Below are 18,121 nucleotides of genomic sequence, written 5' to 3' on the forward strand. Positions count from 1 at the left end.
AGAACCAACCAGAACTTCCTGCACCTCCTTCCACAGCTGACGAGGAGCTCCCTGCCAACAAAACAAATGCTCCTCCTGGAGATTTTCCCTCTAAAACCACAGCGCCTCCTGCAGATGCTCTTCCAAAACGCAACGCAAAGGCCTCCTCTTCTCCTCTCAGAAGATCAGGCGTTCCTCCTCCCCTCAACAAAGGTCTGTCCTGCAGCGCCCCCTGCTGCACCTCTTGCTGTTGCAACCTTTCTTTTTGCTACAGCGCCCCCTGCTTCTTCTTCTGTTTTCCCAATTCCTGCTCTCCTTTTACCTGCCTTGCTTGCACCTCCTTATCACCCATCCCCCTCATCACCTCCCTCCTCTGTGTCAGATTTCTGGACAGACTCTCCCCCTGAAGGTGACACAGACTGATCACTTCCTCCCGGTTGTCATGGAAACAGCCTCATCAATCAAAATCAGTGGCAGATATTTAACCGATGGATTAATGATGATGATGATGATGTTTTGTTCTCTTCAGGTAAAGCAGCTGTGAAGGCAACAGCTGATGAAGCTGTGAAGGTAAATGATCTAAACACTAAATCTCGAGTCTGGGAGTAAAATTTGTCGCCGCTAATATCTTCCTGGTGTTTTCAGGTCTCCAGGACAGCAGGGGGCAGCAGAGCCGCAAAGATGATCTCAGCTAAGAGTACAGGTAAACCACATTAATTGAACCAGTGTAATTAATGAAACCAGCAAAACCAGTGCATAAACCCACCTGTGTACCACCTGTCTGTCAGAGTCCATGGATGGAGTCAACAGTCCAGGAAGTCGCTCACCTGCCAGCAGATCGTCCACCCCCAACCGAGATGTGAAAAAGGTCAGGCCACCTGAACATACGACTCATCCAAACTGGTTTAGACCAATTTTGCTTTAATGAGCCAAAGCTTTGGGAGAAGACAATTAATGAGTCCAGAACAGGTTGACACAGACCTCCTATTGAGTGGTGGCTGTAACTTTGTAGAGGGGTTTAATTGTCTCTGTGATCCTGGGTACATATGTTGTTTGCGTCTTCAGCCCATGGTAGACTCTCCCATGGCAAATTTACCTCAGAGATCGGGATGGATCAAAGAGTTAGTTTATTGATCTCAACTCAAAAAAGTTGACATCTCCTGGAAAGGGTCTGGGTTCTTTCATACTCCAAAGTATGAAAGACTTGCACCCAACACCTGCACCTATTAATGCAGGTGTTGGATTCTTGTGTTGGGTGGGTGTGGGAATCATCGCAGGCTTGGTGCCTAGGCTTTGGAAAGGTGATTGAGACGGGTCACCTCTTTGTGGCACCTAGTAGCAAGAAGAAAGGCTTACCCAGAATTCCTGGAGTTTCTGAATGGTATCTTGGAAAGAGTGGCATCTAAAGATCCTGCTGTGCTCCTTGAGGAACATCATTGAATGACGTAGATACTAGGAGGGGTGTGATTGAAACAACCTTTTTGATCTCAATCTGAGCAAAGATTTGCTATTAGACTTTTATGAAAGGCATGTCTACAACAAACACCATATTTGAGCACAAGGCGGTCTACAAGACCAACTGGGTAGCAGGGAAGTACTTGTTACCAAGCACCAATGGTCAGTGATTATGTTGTAATTGCATCCTCAGACAACTGTATAAAGGGAGAGGCAGACCTGTGAACTGAATGCCATCTGGTAGTGATCTAGTCTCATTGGTTCTCAGATAGATTTAAACCATGTGGCTATCGGTGGCTCAGGAGGTAGGAGTTGGTCCCGTCATTGGTGGGTTGACGGTTTAAACTCCCGCCTCATATGCGTCAATAGTTGTGTCCCTGGGCAAGACACTTCATATGCCTTACCTTTCAGAAACAAGCCTAACATGGCAGACTTGGCTCTGACAGGGGAGTGGATGTGACGTATAGAACTGTGTACTCCTCTGGATTTAATAAAGTGCTACACAATTACCATGCTGAACTGGTTTATGGTGTTTCTACTACTTGGTTAAACTAGTTGTATTGATGCTGCCTGCAGGTGGCTGTTGTCCGGACCCCTCCCAGGTCTCCTGGTTCTGCCCGTGGCCGAACACCTCCCACCTCCCATCCTATGCCTGACCTTAGCAGTGTGAAGTCCAAAGTGGGATCCACAGAAAACCTGAAGCACTCACCGGGAGGGGGAAAGGTAACACCTGTTTCTGTGTGCATCTCTGAAAGCCTGGTCAGGGCTGACCCCCACAACTGTCCGCCTGCAGGTTCAAATTGTCCACAAGAAGCTGGATTTAAGCAACGTGACATCAAAGTGCGGCTCTAAGGATAACCTCCGCCACAAACCAGGTAAGAATATGTAAACGTAAATGTAAGAACAGATTACTTTCTAAAAGGGATTATTATCATTAAACTCACCTGTTCATCCTGTTTATCAACTTTATATGTATAATGTTACATCTCAGAATGTGCTGTGTGTGACAGACTGTGTGAAGCTCCACAACTTTTCTGCTCCTCAGGTGGAGGCAAGGTGGAGATCAAGACTGAGAAGGTGGATTTCAAAACTGTTCAGTCCAAAGTTGGTTCTCTGGAAAATGTCACCCACATTCCAGGAGGAGGGAAGAAGAAGGTGATTTCTGGCATCATGCTAATAACACACTCATGAAATCTATTTCTCTACTCCTAATCTCTACTCCTTATTTTAAAATACCACTTATCCTTTTATTAAATGTTTTTGAAGTAAGAGGCAAAACTGGAGACTCGGTTAGTGGGAGTTCAAAAGATCCATTAGGCAACAAGATGTCTTTTAAAACCAGCAGGCAAGATGTAGCAAAACCAGTAAACCTCCGGATATACAGAACAGGTCATCAAGGTCAAGGGTTATCCCTCCAATTAGCCTGTTTATCAAAATCACAAGGCAATCAAATGCAAAACAAATGTCAGCTTTGTCACGGCAGTCTGATCTGCCCAATTCTGATTTTTTCACTTTTACGTCACTCCTGGTTCAGAGTTTCAACCAATGATTCACAAAAGACGATTGCTATTATTTGTGTTTTCGTTTTTCTTAACGTCCTAAATTTTGCCATGACTTTGTGACAATACTGTCAACACCAATCGCTCAAGAAGTTAAAAACATTGATCCATTGATGGCAGCATCCATTATTACTTCTGTAAACAGTGCACTGCTGACTTTACCAGTGTCATTGCGGTTGCACTTAATTAGTAGCATCTCCATTGGCGCAGTACTCTACCTGACTTTATCTTTAGCCAGTCCACTTGTCCTTGTCATCAGTAGGTCTAGTCTAACAGTTTGATGAATTTCCAGACCAATCAGGTGAGTTTCCAAGGCCACAGACTTCAGGCCGCTCTGCTCCCAGCTATATCATAAGATCAAGTGAAGCAAGTTTCTCACTGAGATCCAAAGATGTGCTCTGAACTGCGAAAACTCTACTCTGTCCCAGTGAATGGTTCTGATTTTTCTCAACTGATCAGAATGTATCCTGATGGGTTTTGTTACAGATTGAGAGTCACAAGCTGATGTTCAGAGAGAATGCTAAAGCTCGGACTGACCATGGTGCTGAAATCGTCGTTCAGGAAGACTCCTCTCCCCGTCGCCTTAGCAACACTTCCTCCCGTGGAAGCGTCAATGCTGATGAAGCTCCTCCCCTTGATACCCTGGCCGACCAGGTGAGGCTCACCTTTTCAGAAATCTTTCAAAAGTCTGGTAATGTGTTAATAACCAGCCTCCTCCTGTCAGGTGTCTGCATCCCTCGCCAAACAAGGCCTGTGATTGGACCAGCTCTGTGCCTGCATCTCCCCCACCTTCTTTGTTACCAAGGAAACCAACAGACTGCAGAAACAAAATATTTCTAACTTCATCTTATAAAGACATGCTGTGATTGGGGAGACTTTATGAATCAGAGTGAACAGCAGCCAGTCAGAGTTCAGCCAGCCAGGTGACTCAGGTAGTCTCTGTTCCCTCCATCTTCACCTGGTTTTAGCTGTTCCTGCCACTGCCTCATGTCTCACCTAGGATGTTCGTTTGAAGCATGCTTCATGACACAGACCCCAGGTGACCAACAGAGGTGATATGGAGACCAAATGTTAGAATCAGATGATCAAGAAGACCTTCAGCAGAGGCCTTCTTGATCTCTGCTGAGATTCAGGCAGAGAAGATCAAAGAAGAATTATCCCAGATTTTAGGATGAATTCATGGAAACTGGGGCATATTTGGCTTTTAAATCAAATTGACCTCAGACACGTTCAGAGCCGACCCTTTTATAGCGAAAGATCATGAAGGTAGCATCCATGAATAGAAGGAAAACCAGAGATTAGGACCTAAAAAGAACCACTGCTGGTGTCCAGAGTAAATTAGCTGCTCCTCCCAATCAGGTAACTCTGATAAAATCTCTCCAATCACAGACGACCTCTCACTGATGTCATCTCCCTTAGCCAATTACCATCCTCTCAGTTTTGAACGTGACTGTGCAGTTGGCCCCTCCCCCACATAAGAATGACCCAGAATGCCGTTTGATACCAGGTGCCAAACCACTGCTCTGTCTGTGCCTGTCAGCTGTCCAAGTGCTTTGGAACAATAAAGTTTCTCTTAGCTCAAAATGTCTGTGGTTGATTTGTTAAGGGGAAACGCCACCTGGTGGTGAAACAGGGACTACTTTGGACTCATTGGAGCACATAAAGTCACCTGAGGTACCCCAAGGTTCAATCCTGGGACCCCTCCTATTTAATATCTACATGTTTCTGCCACTAAGATTAGCCATCATAGCTACATAGATGATACGCTATGATGTCAACAGGTGATTCCAAATCAACACCATAACGTTCCTCAGCTGAACAGAAAGAAAAGTTTTTCTTTGGACCAAAACAGGAGCTATCAAGAGTAAGCTTCAGTTATTACAGTTAGAAACCAGAGATCAGGCCTGAAATCTGGGTGAGTGATGAGACTCTGACCTGAACCTTCAGACACACAAAGACGGTTACAAAGACGGCCTTCTATCACATGGAAAACATTTTCAGGATTAAAAAGTATAAAATAAAATACCCCAGCAAGCTCTAGATAAACTAATCCATATCTGTCTTTTGCTGCATTGCTTGCTGCAACAGTGGTGTTCTCACAGGTCTGCCTAAAAATAATTTTAAAAAAGTAAAAAAAAAAAAAAGTCAGCTGCTGCTAGCGTTTTCACTAAAACTATTAAAATAGAGCACATCACCAGTTTTAAAGTCCTTCAAATGGCAGGAGAAAATACTTTAAAATCCTTCGGTTAGTTTATAAATCACCAAAATACATTGAGAACCTGTTGTTGAATCAACATTAAAGACCACTTGGGTCTTTAATGTTTAATGTCAGTCTACTCTGCATCTCCAGAACCAAACATGGAGAAGCAGCATTTCTCAAAAACACTTTGAGAAAAGTGCAAAACAGTAGAAACGGAGTTAAATCAAGACTGAAAACCTAATTTATTTGAGTTGCCTTTGACTAATAATAACTTGGACATTAATCAATACATTTGATTAATATTTTCTTGAAGATGGCATTGGTTCTGTGTTATGGTAAAGCACTTTGAAGTGTCTCGTTGCTGAAATGTGCTAAACAAATAAACTCGAGTCGACGTCGTTAAAACTGCCACAGGGAGCTACTCTGCCTCGCAAATGGAACAAAGACAGAGAAGCAGTGTGCAGTGTTTACTTGTTTTATTGATTTATTTACGTCAGGATGATAAAAAGAACATAAAAAAAAACAGCTGTGATGTCACAGGGTTAATGGGAGGGGCTTCAGGTCAGCAGCAGTCTGTTTCAGCCAGTCAGAGGACGGGGAGGGGAAGACTGGGTGGAGCTAAACGTAAATCCTGTCCGTCTGTCAGAACGTTGCCTAGCAACGCCTCTCCTCCTGACACTTAGAGGAGGCGGGCACAAGCAGGAGGCGGGGCAAACATGGGAGGCAGGGCTAAAGAACATCATCGCTGTCTGGCGTGTGGAGCTGCGTGTCGTCGGCGTCCGTCATGAAGCTGCTGTCCTGACTGTCATCCACCTCAGCCACTGCAGAAACAGGGAGGGGAGGGTGAGTCAGAGGGACAGACGAGTGAAAGAGACAGGTGGAGCAAACCGTACCTTCATCCTCAGGCAGGTATCGCTTATCAATGGCTTCTTTTATCTGATTATTGGCTCCTTTAGGGTCCAGATCCATGGCCCAGCTGAAATTCATCAGAGCCAGGTGAGTCTGACCCAGCTTTTTATACACCTGTTGAGGAGAAGAATGGTCATACAGGAAAAAACAAAAACGCGACCGAGATCAGAAGAGGCAGCTGATTGGCAGAACCAACTCCTACCTTTCCTATGAGGAAGTAAACCAGAGACTCTTTGGGAACAATCTGCTTCAACTCCTCCAGCTCCTGAAGGGCTGCCTGCAGGGAGACAGTTCTGATCACACTGATCCAGGTAGGTTCTGCTTTACTAAACAAGTTTGGACCAATGTCTGCATGTCGACTGATCGGGTCTGGTCAGAAATCAATGTCGACTCATGAAGTCTGGTCTGTTGTCTCTGCATCAACTGATCGGGTCTGATCGCTCATTTCTGCGTCAACTGATCGAATCTGCTAACGTAATCTCTTTGTCGACTGGTATGGTCTGATGAGCTAATCTGTGTCGAATGATTGGGTCTGACAAGCTAATCTCTGCGTCAACTAGTGAAGTCTGACTTCTTGTCTCTGTGTCGACTGATCAGGTCTGGCTTACCTTGTACTTATCGTTGGCAAACAAGATGGAGGCTCTGTGGAACTTGCAGAGTGGGTTTTTGGGGTCAATGCCAATGGCTCTGTTTAGAGTCTCTAACGCAGCGTCAGACTTCTTCAGAGCATGCTGCACCTAAACACACACACACACACACACACACATAGAGTTAGAGCCGGGCTGCACGCAGGTGGGCAGGTGAAGCAAACATACGTACCACTCCGATGTGGCAGAGCAGCACGGAGCTCTGAGGGTTGATGCTCAGAGCTTTCTTGAAGTGGATTTCTGCCAAGTTGAACTTCTCCTGTTTATAGTAAATCATGCCGAGTCCATACCTGAACACACACACACACACACACACACACTTTAGCGCTCTTTATATCTCACAGCATGATTACACCCCTTGTCATGTGTTTCCATGGTTACCATACCAGGCGTTGTAGTGTCGGTTGTTCACTCTGATGGCGTTCCTGAAGCAGGCCAGAGCTCGGTCCAACTCCTCAGTCAGAACAAACTCGTGACCCAGCAGGGTGTAGGCGTATGCGAACCCCGGGTCCACCTGAGGCAGGTGAGAGAGGCAGGCAGGTGAGAAAACACCTGGCAGCTCGGGAACATCTGCACAGGGTTTCTACAGGCTTCACCAACTCAAATATCAGAATTTATGAATCTCTACACAGAAATGTACGAAGTTCATCCAACCAACTGGCAAGAAAAATTCTCATAAAATTACAGCTTCATTCTCCTAATGTTATGACTTTATTCTGGTTATATGATGACTTTTTTTCTTGTAATTTAAAAATAAAATCCCAGCCTGGCCTTCTGTTGTTTTTTTTTAACATTAATTCAAAGTCCAAATAAATAGAAATTGTAAAAGAGGCTTGTCAAACAATTTGGTTGCATCCAGATTTTCCGAAGATGAATTCTTCAAAAACTAAAACTTAAATTAACCGTTTTAAAGCTGCTCACCTGGATGGCCCTCTGGAAGAACTTGATGGCGATGTCATGCTCCCTCTGCAGGCTGAAACAGTTTCCTGCGACGCACCAGGCCTGCAGAGACAGACAGAGTTTACCTGAGCAGCCAGCTCACCTGAGCTCACCTGAGCGTCCAGGTGCGCTCCTCACCTCAGGACAGTTCTTGTCCATGTCCGTCAGGTCCTTAGCCAGCGCCGACAGCGCCACGTCCTTCTGCAGGTGCCACAGCGTGGTGGAGTAGATCTCCATGCCTTCCACGCGGTATGACTCAATCCTGCGCACCTCGCTGAACAGCCGCTCCGCCTGCAACACAGGTCGCCATGGCAATCAGGTGACAAACCAGCACAGGTGGAGCAAAATCCAGGGTTCGTACACTTTTCCCCACAATAAAATTCAAGCACTTTTCAAGGAAAATTTCCGAAGTTTTCCTAGGCCACACTTTGGCGATAATTCACTATTATGTGACATAATTTATTACTGTTATTAAAAATGTATTGTGATATTATTCTACATTTTATAGCAGGGACAAAATAAACTGAAATATTAAAAAAATTATGTTTTGAAATGTGTCTTTTACACACCATAAATACCTGACCAAAATGAAAAACTTAAATAATGTTGTTTAATGTATAAAAGATAAGACAACTCTTATTTTAGTTATTGAGTGACTGAGAATAATGCATACTCAATACATTAAAACAACCCAGATTGTGTTAAATGATCCTCCTGCTCAAACTACATGCTTAAAACACAATATACAAAGAAAGCTACAATAAACAAATTCTAAAAATTGTTCTAGCTAATGGAAATTATTTTGGTAATTCTAACGAAAGGTTTACTCTTGATTTAATTTCAAACAATGAGATTTTCTCTTATTTTTTTAATGAAATTTATGAAAATTTCAAGTTGGAAATGTAAATAACATTTTTTCAAATTTATGCTTTTAATCAAACATTACATTCTACTTTATTACAAAACTGTAGAGTTTGAATATCAGGCACTTTCCTAACTTTAAAAACGCTTTTATTGTGATATTATTCTACATTTTATAGCAGGGACAAAATAAACTGTTGAAATAATAACAGTTTCCTTCATGGGAAATTGAAAAAATAACAGTTTCCTTCATGGGCCTCCCAGTCTGCTCTGTTCTTCACACATGTGTCGTCTTTGAACCAAGACTTCACTGAGTCAGGTGGAGGAAATCTCCTCTGTCCTGCAGTTACGTTCTGACTTCCTGAGTCTGCAGCCTGCGGTTAGTAACTTCAAATGACCACAAGCTTGTTTTTATGAAAACAATTGCCAGTTTTGCCTGAAATCCTGGAAATCATTTTCCAGGATTTCAGGAACGCGTGTGAACCCTGAGAGTCTGCTGGGTTTGGGTCGCACCTGCATGTACTCGGCCAGCTCGAAGTAGGCGCGGCCGACGTGCGTCAGGACCCAGCCCGTGTTGTAGTGCTGAGGGGGCAGAGATGTCAGGATGTTGATGGCCTCTCTGCAGCTGTAGGAGCACAGTGCCTGGTAGCCCCGCCCCAGTTCCCGTAGCAACGCCATCACGCTGTCTGAACACAAACACAAACCGCGTGTGGTACCATCAGACCTGGGCTTCAGGTTTAGGTTAATCAGAGTTAAAAAAAACTGAAGCTTTGGCCCAAAACCAGTTCAGTTAATTAAAATTCAAAAGTACTTTATTGAACCCAAAGGGAAATTAAATATTAACATATAAATATTAAGTTATTTGGCTGCAGATAGATCAGCTGACCTCGGGGTTTGTTCATTTTTCCCACCGTAAACTTCAAAAGCTTTTAAAGGAAAGTTTTCAAAGTAACTTTGCAGATAAAAATAAACATGAACTAAAGACGACATTTTCAATTCACTGTTATGTGGCAACGTTTATTACTGATATTTATAATGCCTTTTTTACAATTTTGTTTAGAAATATCTCTCAAACAAACATTAGAAAGTATCTTTGTCTGTTTTTTAGTGTAAATATCTGAGTACACTTGTAATAATTTTTTTTTTACATAAAATAACTTTTCAGCAAGATACAGGATTTTATTTTAAGACAATAATTCCTAAATATTGATAAAAAAAAATACTAGTTTTACTGGCAGATTATTTTATTTATAAAATGGGAGAAATGTCTTATGAGTGAAATAATCTGTCAAAAGAATAAAAAAATCAATAGAAAGGAATTATTGGCTTTAAAAAAAACAACTTAAGTTAGTTTAAGTTTAAGTACTTTTTCAACTAGCAGATTATTTTACATATAGAAAAACATTTTTCCCATTTTATAAATAAAATAATCTGCCAGTGGAAATAGAACCGTTTTATCAGTATTAAGGAATTATCAATTCAATTTTAAAGTTAATTATGAGTTAGTTTTGTCTTATTTTAGGTGTGCCAAGATAATTAAGATAATTGTAACTAGAAACTAGATAAAATAAAAAATACTTTGTAAGATTTAGTTTTTTCCTGTGTTTACATCTGATTGATCCCCCACTAATTTAATAAACAAAATCCCCAATTTCAGTAACTTAGAAATCAGTTTGTGTTGAGGTAAATAATCTTTTTGTTCAAATTAAATGCTTAAATGCATAACAAATAATCACTTGACTCTCTACAAGGTCACGTTTCACCTAAAAGTTTGTTAGAACTTTAACACGAAACCGTGCAGATAAAATCTGAATCACTTTCCAGACCAAACATTTTCTATGATTTCCAGCACCGTGTGAACCCTGCAGCCCACATGAAGCCGTTTGTTCTGGCGGTACCTGCAGCGGCCCTCTGGTACTGGGGCATCCTGGCGTCTGGCAGGTTCAAACTGGGATCCAGCCTCAGGATGTCCAGACTCTCGTTCAGGTTGCTGCTGTTCGCCGTCTTCGCAGATTTACATTTGGTTTTCCGGTTGGGAATCTTCGTAGGAAACTTCATCTTTAGCTTCTTGCTGTTCTCCTGCGGAAACAGAACCGGCGTTACTTCACCGGGTCTCTGCAGCCCCTGGACTGGGAGCACTGGGAATCGGATGGTGGGTGGGAGGCGTGTACCTTGGCAGTGGAGCTGGCGCTGGTAAACAGTCTGGAGCTTCTTCTGGGCTGAACGTTAGGAGGACCAGACATACTGGGACTGAGAACCTGAGGAGAACCACTGTGGGACAGACAGGCGTCTATAAGCTATAAACCAGTTAATTGCATGATAAATTAAAATTAGTTGATAATTTCCAGTTTTGTTTGTATTTATAGTGTCTCCGTCTTACTGACTGTCAATGGGGTGTTTAAAGGGGCAGTTGTATGTGTTTTCCAGGTACAAAGAACAATTTAATAGCAAAATCAAGAAACTATATTACTTCCAATTGTTCTAAAAATATTGCATAGATCAAATATGACTTAAAAATATTAGACTTCATAAATTGGGTCTCTGTCTCTTTAAAACTGCTGATCTTTCTGAAACCCCATCTCCAGGAAGTCATCACAACATGGCTCCTTTATTAATGTTTTTACCAGCGATGCTCTGAGCAGCAGCTCCTATAATGAGCTCAGTAGATCCACCAGGTGTTTGCTAATTGCTGGTAGCTAGTCTGAAGGAACTGAGTGTGAAGCTCTGAAGGTTGGACGCTGCAGCTCTGAGGAGGAGCTACGCCACAAAGGCGAGGCTAGGTCCACCCAGGTGTTTTGCACAGCTGAATGGTTGCCATGGAGATTAAAGGATTTCTCAGATGTGCAGTGTTATTATCATTTATCGTAATAATTTCTGGGACAAAATTGAAGACGCTGGGTGCCAGGGCGATGCGACTGGCTGCTGCAGTTACCTGGTGTGAGGTGCTGAGGTCTGCGATTGGTTGAAGGGGATGGGAAGAACGTCTCTGCTGTTCCCACTCTGACTGAAGACGGACTTGGACTGACTGATCCTGGAGACGGCCTGGCGGGGAGGCAGACAGGTGAGGTCAAACACTTCCTGCTGAATCACAGCCTGGTCTCAGGTGAGTTCTCACCTTCTTGCTGGGAGCTGTCGTTTGCGTTTCCATTGTAGCCGAATAGTTCTGCAAATACGTGGGGTCTCCGGGGCTCGGTTCCAGGGGCAGGATGCCGAAACTGTGCAGAAAGCAGAAATCAAAGCAAAGGGGAAGAACTAAAACCTGAGCAGGTGTGCAACCTGTTCCAGCCCACTCACCTGGGCGTCAGGGGGCTGAGGCCGGCAGGACCCCCCAGTAAGCTCCGCCCACTCTTGGGTTTGTTCTGTTTAGCCAGCAGAGTGCCAGCTGATGCCATGGAAACCGTGTTGCCCAATAGCGAGCCGGTTTCCGGGGAGATGAGGGAGGAGTCAATGTATGAAATGGACAAATCAGACGTCAGCTTCCCGTTTGACGACTCCAGATTCAGACGATTCAACTCCTGGAGGACAGGGACAGATTTAGGGACAAATGTAATCTGATTACTGGAACATGATCAGATTACATAGTCTGGAAAATAAATCGATTTTATTGATTAATCAAATTTAGTTTTTAAGATAACATTTTTTTGTTATCACCGATGCACTAATCAGGTTTCATAGCTCAGAGTGATGTCACCACATGCAGGGCGGCCATATTGTTTGACAAGCGTGTTTTACAGCTTCTCTTTATTTGGACGTAATATCAGCAGAGTAAGATATTAATTTTATGAGAACTCTAACATGAAATATAAAAAGTGTAAATCAGGAATGTTGAGCATCTTGTTAAGTTATACTTTCATAAAGGTTTTACAGATTTTTAGGACATTTCTGCTGATAAAATTACATCTCTGTTCTGATAATATTAGAATAAATTTTCATAGCCTGGTCCAAAACTCACAAAAGGGATGACTGAAAAACATTTTCTGTCATTTGTAGTTTCTTTTTCAGAAAAGAAAGCAGGAAAAAAATAAAGATCAAAATCAGATTTGGTATGAAAAAGAATTCCTGACCGTAATGTAATCTGAGTATTAAATCAGGTAATTAATGTGCATTTTTTGTACCAGTGTGTCCTGCGGCGTTTCCATCAGTGCAGTGTCGAGACGATGAGACGGGTTCTGGGCGGGGCTTATGTGAGGAGGAGGCGGGGCTAAAGAGGAGTTCTGCAAAGCCGACAACCTGAAAACCTGATCTGGATCCGGCTTTTCTCCTGGAATAAAATCCACAATGTTTTCTGAAGTCACACAGTCACATGACATGTAGCAAGAGTGTGTGCATGTGTGTGTGTTACCTAGATGACAGAGGTTCTGGAACGGCGACCAGAGGAATGGGTTTAGGGTTAAACTCCTCTGGAAGCACTCGGCACCCTTAGCAGCTCGGTCCGTCTTGCTGCTCAGAAACAGGACAGGAGTCAGCAGCTGGAACGCCTCACACACCAGTAAGACACGGGGAGCACCAGCTGCTTACCAGTAAATGTGGCCCAGTAACGACAGCGTGAAGGAGGCGGAGTCTCCAAACTCAGTGATGATGTCATCCTGACTCTTCTGTTTGTTCAGGACTCCACCAATCAGAACCTGCTCTCCCTCAGCAAGCCTGGGAGGCAGACGGGTTGAGAGGCAGACATCACTGTGTGTCAAGGTGTGTGTGTGTGTGAAGATGTGTGTGTGTGTGTGTGTGCGCCCTTACTTGCTGAGTTCCACGCAGCACTTGGCCAGCAGGAATCGAACCTGCGGCGTGGAGCAGCTGTGAGCCTTCAGTAGTCGGTAAGCTTTGTACGGCTTCCCAGAACGGTAATAACAGGTAGCCAACAGGTAGAGGGCCTCCTCTGAACGCACTGGGGAGGACAGACAGGTAACCATGGAGACAGGTAAGCAGATGGGAAAACTAACCTGACAGACAGTTAGATGTGTTTTACCTTCTGCATAGAGTCTCTCTGCAAGGAAAACAGCATCCAGGTAGGCATAGTGGTTGAGAGCCTGCCACACAGCAGCCTGAACACAGACAGAACCAGAACCATCAGATAGAACAGGATAAGTCTTTATTGTCCACCTGAGTGGAAAGCTGACTTTGGCTCAGCAACATGCAGGACAAAGAGGCAAGAATTTTCTTAAAAGGACCAGCAGTACATTGAACAAACCCAATTTTTCTACGTCTTATTTCCAGTCTCAAAAAAATAATAAAATCAATTTAAGATCTGAACTGATCACCAACCTGGACACAGCAACAGCTGCTGGACGACATTTTTAGTTGTTAATGCAGAAGGATATGAACATAAATGCCATGATACAAGCGATCAACTATCTGATAATAAAACACAGAGAGAAAGCGGAGGAGAACTCAAACTAAACTTGGTGGCGCCTCCTGGATTATCAATAAAAAAGCTTTTTTAATGTACAAATGTTTTGTTCATGTTGTACCAAGGCTGTCAAGGGAAAGGCTGCTGACTGGACAGACATGCAGAAGTCAGACACTGAATGCTGTGACCCAGCTTATTCATAGAAAGTTGAGTGGAAGGACGAAGTCCACCAGGAACAGGAACAACCTCAGGAAATCAAGATCCACTGAACTCAGACAAATCCCACACCTGGGCTACGAAAGTTACATTCCTCGTATCAAACCATTCCAGAACCAGAACTCCTGAAACCGGACTGTTGCTCAGCGTCTGCTTTTCATTTATAGATCAAGGTTCTAGTATCTGTAGAGTCCAGAACCGCTCCACTCTTCCTAGAGTCTGGAGAAAAAGTGGAGAGAACCAGAATCCATGTTTCTGGAAGTCCAGAAGTTTCCTCAGTCAGCAATCATCTGGGTCGCCATGGCAGCAGCCGGTTCTGGTCCACTGGGTTGTCTGAAGTCCACAATCAAATCAACATCCACCAGGACATTTTAGACTAAGCCTGTCACAGTGACATATTTTACTGAACAATAATTGTCCCAGTAATTATTGTTTTGAGAATAAACCCAGACCAATTACCGAGAGCCTGAAAATAAAAAAGTACTTAAAATATATTTTTAATCAATTTGATGTGATATTCTAATTTACTGAGACGAAGCTACAATGAAAGTTATAAGAAAGAAAAGCTTGAAATATTTCACTCAGTTTGAGGTCGTAAACACAGCGATAGGAGCTGCGTTTACCTCAGTCAGAACCAGAACCAGAACCAGGTTCTGGTTCATCCTCATCCTCAGAACAGCAGAACCTTCTATTCCAAGGGCCATTTGTGGCCCTTGGAGTTATTTTGTGTGGCCCCAAATTTAAATTTTAAATTATATTTTTTATCAGAGTAAAATTATTACCAACATAATTTTTTTACATCACAAAATGTCAAGTACATTTCTTTTTATAACCAAGCTTTAGTAAAAACCAGAACCACGTTTGTGTCAACTGAGCCGAATTTGCTGTCCCTAAATCACCTATCATCTAATTTGCTTAACTTGTTTTAATATAACAAGTGTTTTTTAAAGAAAATGACACAAAAGTTTTTGTTCAATCAAGCCCAAAATAATTTTAAAACTAAATGACATTTCTTCTAATGCAGAAAATGTGCAAAACCGTTTTAAAGTTTTAGATCTACAATGAATAACATTATTCTTCTACAAACAGATAACAAAAACAGACGAATTTAATTACTTGATTATATTTTAATCTTTCTATTATAATTTATTCATTTATTCTTTTACATTTATTGGCCCTTAAGTACTCTTGAATTGTCGATTTTTGGCCCATGTGACAAGACTTAGGACACCCCGTTTCCAGTCGGATTAACCAACAGAAAAATCGACTGTAGTTTGATCACAGTGGGAGCCAACTGGGTCTGGATCTTCATGTTCCTGGGTTCTAGATCTAGAACCGGATTTAACAATTTTAACGGTTCTGATTGACCAAGAAAGTCTCCCCTCTTGGAGGGTTCGGTCCAAACAGAGGTGATTCTGTGCTAATCAATCCCAGTTACCCCACTGCTTTACTCCAGACCCACAGGAAGCTGGGACACCAACACACTGCAGAGAACAACAACCAGAACATGGTTCTGTTTGTGTTTACCACAACCCGCCCTCCACAGGGGGTTCTCCAGACCTGGACCCTGCTGTAGGTAAACACAAGAAATCGACTGTTTCACCGAGTTCTTGTCGTTTCTTCCGACTAAACTTTTAGTTTGTTGTTTATCATAAACAATCTGTCAAATAGTAACCCTCACGCACATGAATGACTGCTCTGTCACCAGCACACCTGTCCAGGTAAGCCTTAACAGTTTCAGCTAGCTGATGATAGCCGCTGCAGCTAACCAGCTGCGGGCTAATTCGGTTCCGTGCGGAGGATCTGGACTCAGAATAGACCCAAGAAACAGGAGGGGCTGCCTCAGAAGAACAGAACCGGGCCTTTGACAGCGTTACCGGCTAAATCCTGCAACCTGAAGCCGGCTAGAGAAGGCTAACACCCGGTAGTAGCAAGCTAACAGTTAGCTCTGCAGGGCTAGCTAGGCTGATGTTCAGAATTGTGTCTAAAATATAGTATACTATGTAAATTATGCCCATAAATCGACAAATAATAATATTACATATCAGTATATAAAAGACACCGGGTCTGCTGAAGGGTTCGGCTAACACACAGTTAACCAAACAATCTGAGATTGGTCTAAATCTGGACTTTAAAACAGGTTTTTGAGTATGAGGCTTCCAGTATAGAATCTCAACCAGCCTGATTCTTCACAGAACCAATATGTTCAGAACATTTCCTGATATTAAAAAAAGCACTAAAAAACTGAAAACTGGCCCCAATAAAGATATCAAACCATCCATGTCAGGAAAGGTCAGAAGATCCTCTCCAGTACATGGATTCTTTTCCTGGCCGCAAAGAACATCTTAAATTAGACATTTTCTAAAGAAGTCTGGCTCTGCCCCCTGGGTCAGTTAACACAGAGCAGGTAGTAACAGGATCAGTTCGGGGTTAACCCCAGACTGACCGTTGAGGAAGCCGAAGTATGTGGACATGAACAGGTGAAACAACCAGGAAAGCTACGGGCCGAGCTGCGGCCTGGTGCGGGGAGAAGCTCACCGAGCGCGGACTAATGCAGCCGCTCAGGCCGGCTCCAGAACTCTGCCCTCCCGGGTCATGACAGCACTAGAACACGGTGTTCCTACCTGGACAGGTTCCTGCAGCACCGTCATTCCGCTTCCGCACGCCGTCTATCGGCTCCGTTCGTCCGTTTCTTTCTTCACTTCACTCTCTGGAGGAGCTCCGGCCGAACATTTGAATGTACCGACCGTTACCTGCCGAACACAGCCGAAGAATACCGAAGAGACCCGAAGCAGTTGATTGCGCCGCCTGCCGGACAAATTAGGTAATGTGGGTAATAAATCTGTGTTGTCGCCCCCTGGTGTTATTTGTTTGCTGTTTGTTTACTCAAATCACAATTTTTCAAGTTTCGTACTGTTTTTCTGGATGCAATGTTTTTATTAATAATTATTTATACAAATAATTTTAGATTCAGGTTTTAGATTTAGAAAATATACACAATACTTAAGGCTGCAGAAACGAAAATAAAATGCAAACAAAGTCAAATGTAAGCTCAAAGCGTGTGGAGAGAGTTTCATTTTACTTTTGGAAACAATATATACATAATTAACTGCACTGAGAATAAAAACTAAATGTAAAACATGTCTGGCTTTAATGTCAAACTAGCAACTTAAATAAATTAAATGGTCAACAAATTCTTTATGCATGCATGTTCTTGCTTCAAAATTAGATCTCAAAAGGTCAAAAACAACAAAAAATGGTTTCAAAACTGACGTTATACATCATTTAGGTAATTAAGGTAATAAAGAAGCAACTTTGTTTATATACATTGATATAGAAAATGCAGTTTTGAACATTTTTTGTTTTTTGATGGAGTAACTGCAACAAATTTACTTAGAATTCTAAATCTCACAGCATAAAGTACATATAATTAAAATTTAAAGGAAATACAAAAAATAATTTTATTTTACAAATATAAACATCACATATAAGAAAATGTATCCATCAATTTTATTGCAAGAATGTTGTCTTTGTTTTTTAAAATATAAAAAAGCACAAAAAACAAACAAACAAACAAACATGAGAACACATTTTTTAGTAGATATTTATCAAAAATTTGCTAGCAGTATTTTTTCAAAAAGTTATCTACATTTTTAACATCTCTATCTGGACTAAACTTATTTGCGCTGCTTCATACGCCAGACCTACTTGGACACCCTGTCCCAGGTAGACGTATGGTGGTGGAATATTTCCTTAAATCAGGGCCAAACATCAGCAGCAGACCAACACGAAGTTCTAATATTCCAGAAGATAGAAAGTTCTGGACCAACAGCAGAGATGTTATTTTATCCCTCCTTTCATCCGTACAGGAAAAGGGGAAGTTAAGCTGTGTGTTGAAATCTTGAATTACAGCATTGAATCTTGATGCTGCTGCTGCTCTAAGGACGTTAAACCGGAGTTAGCTGCTTTGAAGTTTATGACTCTTCAGAACAGAATGGTCCTGGATCGA

At 42.5% G+C, this 18,121-nt stretch overlaps 2 protein-coding genes across 3 annotated transcripts in view; one reads left to right on the forward strand and one right to left on the reverse strand.

The window, feature by feature from the left end:
- Positions 1-4,577, forward strand: part of maptb (microtubule-associated protein tau b) — a 9,900-nt gene extending 5,323 nt beyond the window's left edge. Inside the window, exons 4-12 of the mRNA XM_016677969.1 lie at positions 10-192; positions 509-549; positions 625-682; positions 768-847; positions 2,011-2,157; positions 2,228-2,309; positions 2,480-2,589; positions 3,480-3,647; positions 3,718-4,577. Of these exons, the coding sequence (XP_016533455.1) occupies positions 10-192; positions 509-549; positions 625-682; positions 768-847; positions 2,011-2,157; positions 2,228-2,309; positions 2,480-2,589; positions 3,480-3,647; positions 3,718-3,750 (902 nt within the window). The 3' untranslated portion in view covers positions 3,751-4,577. The remainder of the gene's footprint in view (positions 1-9; positions 193-508; positions 550-624; positions 683-767; positions 848-2,010; positions 2,158-2,227; positions 2,310-2,479; positions 2,590-3,479; positions 3,648-3,717) is intronic.
- Positions 4,578-5,652: 1,075 nt separating this feature from the next.
- On the reverse strand, positions 5,653-16,909 carry cdc27 (cell division cycle 27). Of its 2 annotated transcripts, XM_007564984.2 has the most exons (20): positions 16,737-16,908; positions 13,516-13,591; positions 13,287-13,434; positions 13,068-13,193; positions 12,892-12,989; positions 12,665-12,810; positions 11,844-12,064; positions 11,665-11,764; positions 11,482-11,591; positions 10,721-10,820; positions 10,448-10,628; positions 9,063-9,235; positions 7,827-7,979; positions 7,671-7,751; positions 7,136-7,263; positions 6,922-7,039; positions 6,711-6,839; positions 6,305-6,379; positions 6,087-6,216; positions 5,653-6,014 (listed from the first exon to the last, which is right to left on the reverse strand). In XM_007564984.2, exons 1-20 carry the CDS (start codon positions 16,761-16,763, stop codon positions 5,923-5,925), a joined length of 2,412 nt encoding a protein of 803 aa, XP_007565046.1. In that variant the 5' UTR covers positions 16,764-16,908; the 3' UTR covers positions 5,653-5,922. The 2 variants fall into 2 exon arrangements, with proteins under 2 accessions (XP_007565046.1, XP_007565045.1); XM_007564983.2 differs by having other exon boundaries at positions 5,653-6,216; positions 16,737-16,909.
- Between the last annotated feature and the right edge of the window lie 1,212 nt (positions 16,910-18,121).

This window comes from Poecilia formosa, unplaced genomic scaffold (genome assembly GCF_000485575.1).
Source record: "Poecilia formosa unplaced genomic scaffold, Poecilia_formosa-5.1.2 Scaffold170, whole genome shotgun sequence".
Classification (NCBI taxonomy): domain Eukaryota; kingdom Metazoa; phylum Chordata; class Actinopteri; order Cyprinodontiformes; family Poeciliidae; genus Poecilia; species Poecilia formosa.